Genomic DNA, 12,949 nt, shown 5'->3' on the forward strand with positions numbered 1-12,949 from the left:
CACTGTAAATATGCAGAATGTATTCAGAGATATAGGCTGGAGCACAGCATGGCTTCACTAAAATCACTAAGATTATCAATAAATTAAGAGACATATACAAGTATTATTTAAGGCAAAAATCTAACCAATTCCCTGTATGTAGTTCTTGTTGTATGTGGACATTCCAACAAATTATCTTGGTTCAAAACCCTGATAAACAATGTCGAGCCTTATCGAACACTGCACCAATTTGGTTTGCTGGTACAAATGATCACTATATTGTTGCATTTAAAATGGCTGGATTTTGCAGATCCTGGGTGTATTATAAGTTCAGATCAATACAGCCGTATTAATGTTTGTGTCTTCGACAGTGTCTTCAGACTTATTGGAAATCCATGTTGTAGCAGGCAGTGGCTGTGGTCCGCCACTGTCGCTTCGATCTTAGATTTTAAGTCCACGCTTCCATGTCATACATCCAATTCTGCGAGTGTTCACTCCAAATTAAAACTGAAGAATAGTCTGTGTTTGTGTGTACTTACATGAATTAATCCAGACCTTCACCATCCCAACACAAGAACACAGACAAGGTAGGTATAGATATTTTAATAGCAACTGTCTAATCAACCTATTCAGCATACCAGATAGCCCGTCCAGGGGTCACTGTCTTTATACATATGATGACAGGATCTCTCAAAAATAAAGTATTAAGTAGGTATGGCAGTGTAATTACAGTAACGTGCCTGCAAGGTATTATACAACACCTGGTAAATAAAACACTGCAGCCGCTTCATTGTCTTACAGTTTACCCACTCACACATACTGACATACCCACACACACACTTACACACGCAAAACATGTTGTCAGTGATGCACTTGGCAATTAAAACTTAATCACACACAAGAGTCATTCAACTGTGTTTTGTTGTATCGTGCTGTGTGATGTCCTGCGTCATGAACGAGACAGGAACGACAGGTCAAACATCTGTGTTTATTCAGATGGCCTTTTTTTTTTTTTTTTTTTAATCAGCCCCAATCCAGGGTGAATCACAAGAGGGCCTTTATTCATTTCATCTGGTGGAATTCACTTGAGGGCAAATAAAAGATAATAATATCGTTTTACAATGATGATCTGCAAAATAGACAGCAGGCTGTTTGATCAGCAGTCACTGGAATGGAGAGCAGAGATGTACAAGATTGGAATACGGCAGGTGTGCATTCACCTCAGCGTAGTCATCTTTGATTAACGGCACCCTTAACACCATTGTTGCAGTAAAAAAAATCAAACAATTAGACTGATGGTGTTTGCTATATTCTCACGATGTCAGTTAATATGGAACACATCAAAGTATTTTTTTTTGTAGATATTTCAGAGCACAACGTGCAATTGTTATGTGCACCTATACTGTACATCTTCTGGAATTCATATTTGCACATAAAGGGCGCCAGTAAATGCAGTTTGCTCATGATGCTTGGCTCCAAATCACACAACTCCACCTAATTCCACTTTATCTCTGATTTTCACTCAATACCCACTTCACTTTTGCTGTTGTAATCTGTGAGTGTCTGCGTGTGTGTGTATGTTTATATTCGTGCACATGCAGGCATTGTGTGCACGCATGTCTGTGTGTGCGCATTTATTTGCATACGTACATGTGACTGTGAGTATTTCCTATGTGTGTGTCAGTGTCCGTTCGACAGGGGGTTAGGGTTTCACATTCAGTCTGGGTAGATGAGGAAGCCAGAGAAGGTGCTGTACTTGTTTGTGTTCCCTCCGTGGACCTTCCCTCCGTCCAGCTGCACACACACCTCATCGCCCACGTCCAAATGCAGGATCACACTGTTGGAGGCGTAGTCGTAATTCTGATCAGCATCCTGAGCGATGGCGCTGGCTCTTACCTGTCACCCACAGGGGACACACGCATTGACAATTAGAGCATGGACAAAACCGAGCAAACACTCACAAATGTCAGTGCCACTTGCTCCACAGCTCACTCTGCAGCCCTTTACAACAAAAACTGCCATATCTCGGTATATCCTTTAACACGCTGGATGTTTTTTCCAGGATGTCTCCAGATGAATTATTAACCGCCTTAAAATGAGAGACTCATGTGCACGACATCACCTCCACATCCATGCCAGATAAACAGATGGATGGGGCTGTGACCTGTGACCCCAGGGGTGGACTGAGAAAGTGGCCACTCTGCCTTTTATTGATCAGCTGTGGCCGGTGGCTCAGGCCAAAGATGTTGAGGATGGAGATCTGATCGGGTTGTGGATATAAGCGGGCTCACTGGGGACAACAGGTTGTCTATGGGGAAACTGGTTCAGCTGAGAAACAGCATCACTATCTCCACCAGCTATTGACCTGTTGCTTATGATCCTGGCCCAGCTCAATATGCATGATATTGAGTGGCTATGCCAAAGCCAGACAGTTTCAAATTTGCATGCCGCATGTGAGTTTGGTCGTATTGACCTAGCGGCAGTGGATCTTTACTTGTTTGTTAACACATTTAATTGGGTTTACTCATTGTAGACATTTGAATATATACACTGGGCTGAGTTGCAGAGGAAACTGAATTTGTCTGCACATTGTACTTTTAATCTGAGAGGCGACATACAGAGTCTTCAATATATCACTGCCTAATTCAAAAATGTTTAAAGCAACATTATGTAACTGACTTGGCTTAAAATAAGCTTCAAAATCATTTGACGGTACAGTGTCTTAGTATAGAACTGGGTTGGGCTTAGAAAGTATGTCAGTCTTGCAAGAGACTCGTGAGGCCATAAATGTATATTGTGATTGAACAACTATTTTCAACTATGTCTTAGATAGTATACAGGATATAGGAAAACGATGCACCGCACTTCAAAATTCTAGTCTAAATGTCGCTAAAATGTCTCAACATTTTTTATAAAATGCAAAAAAAAAAAAAATTGCAAAAGAATATATTCATACACTAGATTGCATTCCTAAAACTCTCCTGAGCAGGATGTATCAATGATTCTGGTGTAGCCGCTCCAATCATCAGGCATATGTCAGCCATCAGTGGCCTTGTGTCTGGCTCAGTGTCCATCTACGCTGGGAGCACTCAATCTGTGTCAGCAGCCAGACGAGCCACGCACATCTCCATGACAGCCACAGAATATGATCTGCAACTCAACTACCATCATGTCATTCCCATCACTTGGGGCCCCTCTTCTCCCCAATGAGCATGCATCAATTTGAAAACAGTCAATCGTCGAGCAACAGAGCCTGAATTACTCTAACTAAAGAAATATGCTCTTTTCCCCCTGCACCGATCCATTCTGCCCTCGCCTGAGCACATTTTCTACCATCTATCAACCCTGGAGTTGTGTTCAATTTCCAGGACACTATCTGTAGGTCTCCTTAAATGAAATGCAGGTCATGGATGATGCATCCAAAGTGCAGTATGTTTGTGATCGGTGAAATGCATGTCCCCGTCCAGTCCAAACCAAACTGATTAAGGCAGCAGAGAGGTAAATCTCCCGAGGCCGAGCAGCTCAACAAGCAGACAGTGAAACCGAGCACAGCTATTGCTGCTCTACTACAACAGTCGTGTTTCATTAGATTTCAGATACTGTAGTCCTCAGGGGTGTTTTTAAAACGGCTGTATTTCTCAAGGCAAAGATGTTGAGCCTTTTCTCGTTTCAGCATAACGGTATGTGTGCACTGTAGGCCACATTATGTAGGAGAGGTTACGCAAAAATAGAATAAAAAGAAGTCGCTCAGCAGGGAAGAAATGGTGAGGAAGTAAAAGTAAAGTGCAGTAATACCTGTCCAAATTGTTGAGAAGTGAAAAGTCTGGACAGGAAACCAGAAAGCTTTATATTTAGAGTTGCACAGTATTGTATCTTTTTCCGCTGTTATGTGACATGCCGATATTTTCCAACTCCTGAGTGCTAGAATTTCGAACGTGCCCATAAATTTGGGCACCCCTATGGTACATGAATAAACTACATGAATAAATGTATATAATTCACCTGTATCTGGTATTGTGCAGTATATATTGTATCTAGCTTTTTAATGTCACCTTTATGATTTCTGTTTTTTATCGATTTTCTTGTTGTACACGTTGTCTGTCCGAGTGGTTGTAAGATGTGAATTTCCCCCCAGGCACCAATAAAGAACTAGAATGGCTCTCAGTAGAGTGCATACCTCCGCCAAAGCCCAACAGTCCCCTTTAATTCAATCAAGCTAATCCAATAACAAACTCTATAGCCCCGTATCACTCTTAATTTTAAACCACGTATGACAGCTTTCAGGTGTACACAAATTATACTCAATATCAGCCACATAAATACTAAGATCTGTGCATTATTACCTGAGAAATTCATGAAAATGTCAAAAGAAAAATGTTTAAGAAAATGTTAATGTTTTAAAATGTCCGAATCACCCATTTTTAAAAAATGTCCCAAGTGATGTAATCCAAGTATCACAATATTAAACATCTTGACCTGCTCAGTTTGTAAAGTGTCATGAGATGGTGTTTGCTGTGAATTGATGCTATACAAATAAAGAGTGATTGATTGATAAAGTAATAAACTAACCAAATATATGCAAATAAAGACTAGAAAAGAAATCAGTAAAATAGCTTTAATCTTATTTTATTAGCTGTGAATTCGGTGTCAGTCAAAACCAGATTTGAATATTATTATAAAACTAAATCTTGATGGTAATCCCTCATTGTAATGAATATATCTGTAATCTAATTACATCTTTTTTTCTGTCAAATTACATGTATACAGTTACTTTTTGTTGTATCCTAATTCCATGATCAAATTACATGTGTTACGTTTCTCCAAAAGCCTGCAAACCAACCAATAAACAACCAAAAGAACACGTGTAACAACATAACCTCCTTGGCAGAGGTAAGAAGCAGAAAGACCAGTTTACTGTATGTTTCATGTTAATGTAACATACTGACTAAAACCAGTGTGTCTGTAGAAACACTCATTGCATTTCTATTTCCTAGTCATTATGTTCATATACAAGAAAATTGGGAATAATTTGGCTAAAAAGATAAAGATGTGGACAGTACACCATATGATATTATGATTTCCTGTGGTTCCGACATATAACAAGCGTAACCAGTTAGATTATTTAATACAAAATATTCTAATATAATCTGATATCCTTCATAATTATATCCATCCTTGTTATGTTATGTGCTTGGGGGCAAAATCTAAATCCATAAGCACAAAAATTAATTTCTCTTACAACAGACCTTACAGCTAATGCTGGAAATAATGTTACTAGTTATCAGTACATGTGTAAGTACTAAAAAATAGCAAGTACAAAATTTTCATGTACAGTGTATATATATATATATATATATATATATATATATATATATATATATATATATATATATATATATATATATATAGCATTTAGAGAAATCTAAGCACCTTGCTATAAAATCAGGCCTTTACATTTTTTTCCTAAACAATTTCTGCAAACACTGTGTTACCCAAACTGCCCAATTAGTGTAATTAAACACTGAATTAAATGCACCCTTTCTTAGGCCCTCATAAGACCATCTCTCACATAACGGCACCAATCCATTGTCATCTGTAAAGGTTATATTGTTGTTCTGCTTGACATGTGTAGTGACAGCCAATATCACATTTGCATCTTTGGCTGCAGCTGACAGTGATGCTGTTCTTGTGGCTTCTTATTGACACCAGGCATATGTCATCTGGCTCATTATTTTGGCCAAACAGTGTAACAGAGGGAGATGTAGGGAGATCTTTCCCCCTCAGGCCCTCTCTGATTCTCATGACTTAATGCATGCAAGCGCAGCTGAATTCTATACAACGGAATAATATTCATCACTTAGCCCACAGATCATTTTCCCAATGTATGATATATGAATTGATGCTTTGGCTGATGTTCCTGTACATTGAGGTATAATGCAAGCCATCCATTAATACATATACCAGACGGGGAGGCATGAGGGAGTCGTGGTGGTGGGATTAGGACTGGAAGCCAAGAGAGGAGATGGATACGGCTGAAGGACACAGCCTGATCCGTGTGAACCAGGCAGCCCACTGTGCTGATCCTGGAGTTGGAGAGGTTGTGAGCCGTGAGGCAGAGGCCCCCAGGGCTTGCCTGTGGCTGTCTCTGTCTCCGCCTAGCCCTTTCATTATAGGGCCTCCAGTAAACACGCCTGGGAGCAGAGGGGGCCACAGGCGAGGAGGATGGAGGAGAGTGAGGGGGGAGCAGCTGCAGTGTCATTTTCTATACAAGTGGAGCCACGGCACAGGAGACAGACAAGGATGGACCAAAAGACAGGAGAAGGCGGGGGGGAAAAAAAAAAACAATGAGCGGAAGGTGTGTTTGGGGGGGGTTAGAGTCACAGACTGATCAAGCGAGGCTATTTTGTGAGACCAGGGAGATGTGGTGGTGCTATATGAAGTCTTGTTTTTATCTGTGGTGCTGTGCTCCACTGGTAATAAAACTGACAGGATTCATTCACTGTGATATACTGACCTCTTAGAGCGGGGACAATAGAAAAGTAGCTCTTAAACTTACCTAAGGGACTCCGGCACATGGCAGGAGGGTTGGGGATGGTGGAGGGGGATGTGGGGGTGATGTTGTGAAAATAGAATATTTATTGAATAGGTTGTCCCCTCTCCTCTGGGAGCCCAGCGGATTACATGGCGACAAGAGGCCATGTAACATTGAACCGTACCTTAGATTGCTATTACCTGCCGTTTGGTATTACAGTTTGTCGTCCGCGACACTGTGATGGTCAAACATGTGCACAGTACAAAAGGGATGAACTTGTTTGAATTTCTGGTTCATCACAGGCCGCAATATGATATCTTATTTAGATCTCCTACGGACTGAAAATACATTTGACTCGTCTCCACAGAGCACATTCTGCCATGTATCCGGCTCTTTCTTTTCCCTCTCGCTCTGAGGCTAATTATATTTCACCTGTAGCATATCTATGTCTCCAAACTGGGGGAGTTAATACAGGTACTGGTCATTACAGCAAGTGATGACATTTTAACACTACAGTGTGAAAGAGCTCGACCTTTAAATGAGCTATTAAAATAGTCTATGACAGGTGAAAAAACACGGGACAGATGAAATGGGAGCCGAGCCAGGATCTGTTTGCCTGCATTGTATTTGAGATCACAGCGGTGCACTGTTGGAGCAGCTGAACAGCTCACATACTATTTAATGAAGGAATGGTAAAGGGGGAAGTTTGGTAGGGGGGAGTGTACGCATGACGTATTACCGCCCTTCAACACATAAAGCACGCCACCATTAACAGACTGTGTTATTAACATTTGAAACTGGAATATTAAGTAGGACACAGCTCATATATCCTCGACAGTAAATTAAGGATAGAGTAATTGAACATATTTATAAGAGCAGTGACACCGATGAGAAATGCATTTATAAAAATGTATAATTAAGGAAATCAATATTCAATCATTAAAGATGTAATATGCTACATTTCTTGCATTAAAATGTCTAAAAAAAGACTTTTGCTGTGTATTTTCTTGACTTGTGTAAATTGTGGATTTATAATGTGTATTTCTAAACATTACCAAAGTGCAGTGTTCAAAGCGAGAATGAGCCAGCTATTTCGCCCAAGGTTGCCCTTTGCTTTAACTTCTGGGAGTGTGAGAAAGAACGTCAGCAAACGAGAATAAACACAGCGTGCAACAACATGCTCTCACTTTTAACTCATCAAATTCAGCAGCTTGGTCAGCGGCCTCAAGCGTCACACTATGACAGTGACCTGCGCCTCTAGTTTCTGTTTTGCACCTGACAAGCCCTGAGGTCAGGTAAACACTTATACTTTTTATGCAATGCCCAGTGAGACTTTCAAAATAAAAGCTCTGTGATCAAGTAAGCAACTCTACAAAATACACCACGTCAGGTTAGACTTTTTATATAAAGTGTCCTGAAAAACAATTTGCATATTATTATGTCATGATTTTGTCCATGGTATTTACATTGTCAAAAGTCAGAAGAAAGAAAAAAACTATTGGATGGGGCTTTGGCAAAATAAACTAATTGGTTTGGATTAATGGGTCAGTATGGTGGTGTACCATATGTTATGTGACATCACCTATGACATCAGTTAGGTAATTCAACTATGAAACAAATTATTCTTCACTGGTGGTCACAAACAGGACCCAAGCCCCAGTTTCTGGAGGGAAAGCCCCATGGTCAGTAATAATGATCAATAATAATAATACATAGTATGTATTATAATGTGTTTTTAAGTGACATTAGAATACAATATGGATTCTTAATTTGATTAAATCTGGCAACCTGTGCCTTGTGTTTCACAACAAGAAAATGGCGTCACAGCGTTGAGCAATCACTCGCATCATCAATTGTGATTGTACTGTAAGTCCATTACAGTCCTATTACAAACATGGAAGCAACTGAGGTGTAACCCCCCCCATCAGTCACAAATCCCGACTCTGGAGCCCTGTCATGCGGCAATGATTTGTGAAAGTTAGATTGAGGTGTGAGCAGGTAGGCTTTACAGAAAGGGGATTTAGTGGAGGTAATAGGTATCGGATCTATAGGAATCCCATGGAAGCCCTGTCACAGTCAGCACATCCTCCCGAGATCTTACACCACACTCGTCACACGACACAGTCACAGTCCAACAGCCAATGCAGTGTTAACAAGGGCTCACACACCGGAAACTCCCAGAGGAAATCAACTGGTGTCCACGATTAATTCATTTACTGCTTTCGGACCGTTTCTCCCTGCAGTTTGGTGCAGTCTATAAACCTGTTTTGTCTCTCTTCCTGGCCGGCCTTGATCACTTGTCAAGCCGAGACATTTTGAGTAGGTGTCCATTGGTCATTGCGCCTGATCTCATCCTGGCCTTCACCAGCAGCCTCCCTGATGCCTCGTCTACCAGCCCACTGTCTCCACACCTCCATTAAGTCATCCATCTTCCTCTGCTCCACCCCTGATCTCCCCATCAACTCACTTGTCTTGTTTTGCTCCCCCACTTTCACCGTCTCTCCAAGCGGACGTCTCGGTATGCCCCCGTCATGTTGAGTCTCTTGTGTTTCATTCATTCTCGCCGAATCTGTCTGCGAGTCCTGAATCTTTTTGGACTGGCTGCCTAACAAAACCGAGGTTACAAATGACCTTATCTGTTGAGGTGTAAAAGTTACAACACGGGCGTAAAAGAGAAAGTGGCAAATTTGTGGCGGCGGCTTAAGGAAAACCCAACAGGCAGAGGAACTCCTCCAATAAAGCCTCAGCACCTATGGCGAGGGCAGAAACAGGCCGTTTGGCTCTATGCAATCAGGAATGCAACTTGTACGACATACTGCCCATTTAGTAAACTCCGGCCACTGACTGACAGATCGAGTACCCACCTGCCTGAGGGCTTCAATAACTCCAAACATGATCAGGCAGTCTGCGGCACTTCATTTACACTCCGCTTTCATCTAACATAAGCTCTGTTTGGGCAGGTCCCTGTGAGGTGAGAGCTCTATCTACCACAACTTTAAGGAGGGCCAACTGACAGGCGTCAGACGGGCCTGGGTGAAGTTAAATGATTGAGTTGAGTGAAAAGATAATTAATGGAGAATCAATGAACAAGCTTGGGAGGGGTTAGGAGAGGAAAGTAAAGCGGGTGTTCAGGGATCTAATCTAAGGTGCGTAAATTATTAAGCAGCCTAAGATGACTTGAATGACAATATAGGACATTAGGCTGCCAGCCTCGCACGTATATTCACCAGGCATATGCAATCAAATGCTAATTAGTGACGGACGACTTTAAGCATTTCATCTGAACTCGCCATCCGAATCAACCGTTATTTGCAGTCGTGTTGATGAACACGGAGCACGGTGCGTCTGAGCCTACATCAGCCAGCGTGCACTTGTTTAGACAGTCCTTGGCGCACTGCATGTCTGGAGGAATGAGGTCTGAGACGAGAGCATTTGCATTTAAGGTCCTTGATGAATGAATGAATGCGAAAAGCAACCTGAAGAATGTTTCCTGAATTTGGAGTCCTCTGATGAAATCCCTGTGATTTATCCCGCCTCTCCTCTTCCTCTTCCCCCCATCAGCCCCTCTGTCTTTAATTAGTGTCTGGGGAATGAGGGAGTGGATGAGTGGACTGTCAATTTTACATTCATTATTTATTTAGCTGAGGTGTAAACTGACTGGTCGGCGCACTGACAGACATTTCTCCGGTGCTCTTTTGCACTTGTGTTTAGGCGATAATCAAGCTCTGTGTATGATACTTACTAATTAGACTGTTCCTTTTGGTGGCACTGGCACTGGCAGTGGCAGTGGCGGTGGCGGCGGCGGCGGCAGCGGCGATGGCTGCATTCTGCCACTTGTCATTTAGCGACAGCACATGTGGAAATGCAAATATCTGTAGCTGTGATTTTGGGCTGTATAGCATGAATTCCCCTTAATGAGGAGAAAGAGTGCTGTTTCATTCTTTGGCTGTCATGTTGCCACATGCTAAGTGGAATGTGCTCTGAATCTGAAGAGCTCAATGCAACAGAGGTGAGTGTGAGTCAATGGCAGCACGGAATGGTTAAAAAGAAAAAAAGAAAAAAAAGAATCTGTTGTGTGGCCGTGTGTGTGCATACATACAAACGCACACATACAGTACAGACCCTCCTCTGTCAGCACACGCTCATGCATGCACATACTCACACATACGCTTACTTACCAGTCCATTCTTCTTCAGGTCTGCCCACATGCTGGTCCCGTCACCCCCTCTCATTAGAACATGGTAGGTGAAGAAGTAGATGCCAGGCAGAGGACAGGTGAACTTGCCGGTGCTGGGCTCGTAGTAGTTGCCTACATTGGTCACCACGTCATCAAATTTTAGTATTTCACTCCCCTCGTGCTGCTTACGTAGGCCCGCATAAAAGGCAATTTTGGGAGTGTAAAGCGAGGGAGAATAGCCACCAGGACCTGGCCCTGGGGGCCCCTGTGGCCCTGGTTTGCCAGGAGGTCCCTGTTCCCCTGGAGGGCCAGGGATCCCTGGAGGCCCACGTATCCCAGACTTTATCTTCTTCCCAGAAGGATCCTGGGGCAGTGGAGATACAGCTGTCAACTCCTGCCCAGGCTGAGACGTACCGTGGGGGTCACATACCATCCTGCAGGTTCCCAGCATTTCGTAATGGCTCCCTGCATTTCCGGTGTTCCTCCCTTTGGTTGTGTGGACCAGCAGGGGAATGGCGACCAACAGTATAAGAACCATGGCCACACCTACGGCAGCTCCAATGACACGTTTCCTGCGGCTGAGCCGCGAGGCGGCCAGCGTCAGGAAGTCCTCTTCCCCCTTGGCTGGAATAGTGCCGGCCAGGATGAAGCTTCTCAGAGAACCAGTATGGTATGAAAAGGTGATGCAGGAGGTGTAGAGGAGTGGAGGGAAAACAGTGTATCACTGGGCTAAGTATGAGAGAGAGAGCGCAAAATGGCAGTAAGGCAGCCAGGAGGGAAATAACTTGATCCTAGAGAAACAATAAAGATGTCCAGCGGACCAGGAGCTCGATTTAGAATGAGGCCTTTACACACCACAGCGTTTAAGAAAATAAACACAAAAATCTGGACGTGTCAGGTGTGTGGTAACACACTGCAAAAAACATAATCTATCTGATGAAACTCAGTTCACCTTTTTTGACTTCCTCTGTTGTACTCCAGTCAGTTTAATTTTCAGCATCAGACAGAAACCATGGCTGGCACTGAGAGGAATGTTGTGAAAGCAGAGCTTATTAAAAGTGTGCTGGAATGAGGGCTGATGTCACATTCAGCTCATTGAGGAGGAAGTGGAGGGGTTGTTTGTTTGCTTGTAGAGTGATTTACTGCTTTTTCAAAGAGAAAAAATAGTTATTTCGAAGCACAGGCTCTCACTTCATGTGGACGTCTCACTCATGACTGTAAGTGACAAAAGTTCATCAGAGATCTTTTCCTGACACAACCATGTTATGACTCCACGCTTCTATCTTGTTTCCACCGTCCACAATACAAATGAACCGTTTTCAGGAGTACTTTTGTTAACCTGGATGTGCTTCTGATAGATTCCTCCACCTCTTTATATCTGGAAAGATTAGCAAAGAGAACAGAGGCACTCAGTTACTGATTTTGGCTTATTTATCACCTATATACATAATGTCACAGTAGTGTGAAGGTAAAGAGGATTTACTAAGCTGCAATTATAAAGATGCATATTAAACGAACATTTACTCGAATAAATAATATAATTTCATTTTCTAGAAATAAGATAAACAATTGTTTACATTTTTCACAGGTGACACGTGCAAATTATGTAAAACGTGTATTTACAGTGCGCCCAAAAGCGTGTTTTCTGCTTAAATCAGATCCGTTACAAGAAACAGAAAAAGTCAAATAAAGACTCACCATCGGCTCTTTCTACTCCGAATTTTTTTTTTTTGGGAGAGGATAAAAATTCTTCTGTGTATCGGCTCAGTCCGCGTCCCACCAACAAAAACCACTGAGGGACTTTGGACCGTCGGAGCGCCAAACGGAGAGACGGGGGAGCCGACGGGCGAGCGGGAGGTGCCAGGAAAAGTGGTGAGGAGTTTTCTTAATCAGCGCGTAATCCCCACTCTTCTCTCTCACCAGGTGGGAAATGGAGTTCGGAACGGCGCTCACTTCAGAGGAAACGAAGCCTGGTAAAATACCTGCTGGAACACTTTTTTGACGCACTTCCAAATGAGGGACGCGCGGCAGTCTGACGCTCCCATTCAGCGCGGCTGTGTCCACTGTACCGCTGAGCGCAGTGTTTGGTCCATGGGCAGTCCTATAGCCGACACCTGTTAGAGCTCTCTCTCTCTCTCTCTCCCTCTCTCTCTCTCTCTCTCTCTCTCTCTCTCTCTCTCTCTCCCTCCCTCCCTCTCTCCTTTACATCACACCAGCATTATTTAATCCGTTATTTTTGCTGTAATAATAATAATAATAAT

At 42.7% G+C, this 12,949-nt stretch overlaps 1 protein-coding gene across 1 annotated transcript; it reads right to left on the reverse strand.

Moving 5' to 3' along the window:
- Positions 1–573: 573 nt before the first annotated feature.
- On the reverse strand, positions 574–12,735 carry c1ql4a (complement component 1, q subcomponent-like 4). Its single transcript, XM_037104327.1, has 3 exons — positions 12,387–12,735; positions 10,690–12,066; positions 574–1,875 (listed from the first exon to the last, which is right to left on the reverse strand). The coding sequence occupies exons 2-3, from the start codon at positions 11,224–11,226 to the stop codon at positions 1,696–1,698; spliced, it is 717 nt and encodes a 238-aa protein (XP_036960222.1). The 5' UTR covers positions 11,227–12,066; positions 12,387–12,735; the 3' UTR covers positions 574–1,695.
- Positions 12,736–12,949: the final 214 nt, after the last annotated feature.

Source organism: Acanthopagrus latus, chromosome 7 (genome assembly GCF_904848185.1).
Source record: "Acanthopagrus latus isolate v.2019 chromosome 7, fAcaLat1.1, whole genome shotgun sequence".
NCBI lineage: Eukaryota > Metazoa > Chordata > Actinopteri > Spariformes > Sparidae > Acanthopagrus > Acanthopagrus latus.

Bases quoted from the DNA above. Each gene is read 5' to 3' on its own strand.
- c1ql4a (XM_037104327.1), bottom strand. From the start codon at position 11,226: ATGGTTCTTATACTGTTGGTCGCCATTCCCCTGCTGGTCCACACAACC. The intron at 1,876-10,689 runs GTAAGTAAGCGT...TGTGGGTGACAG, and splicing joins ACCTGAAGAAGAATGGACTG to GTAAGAGCCAGCGCCATCGC.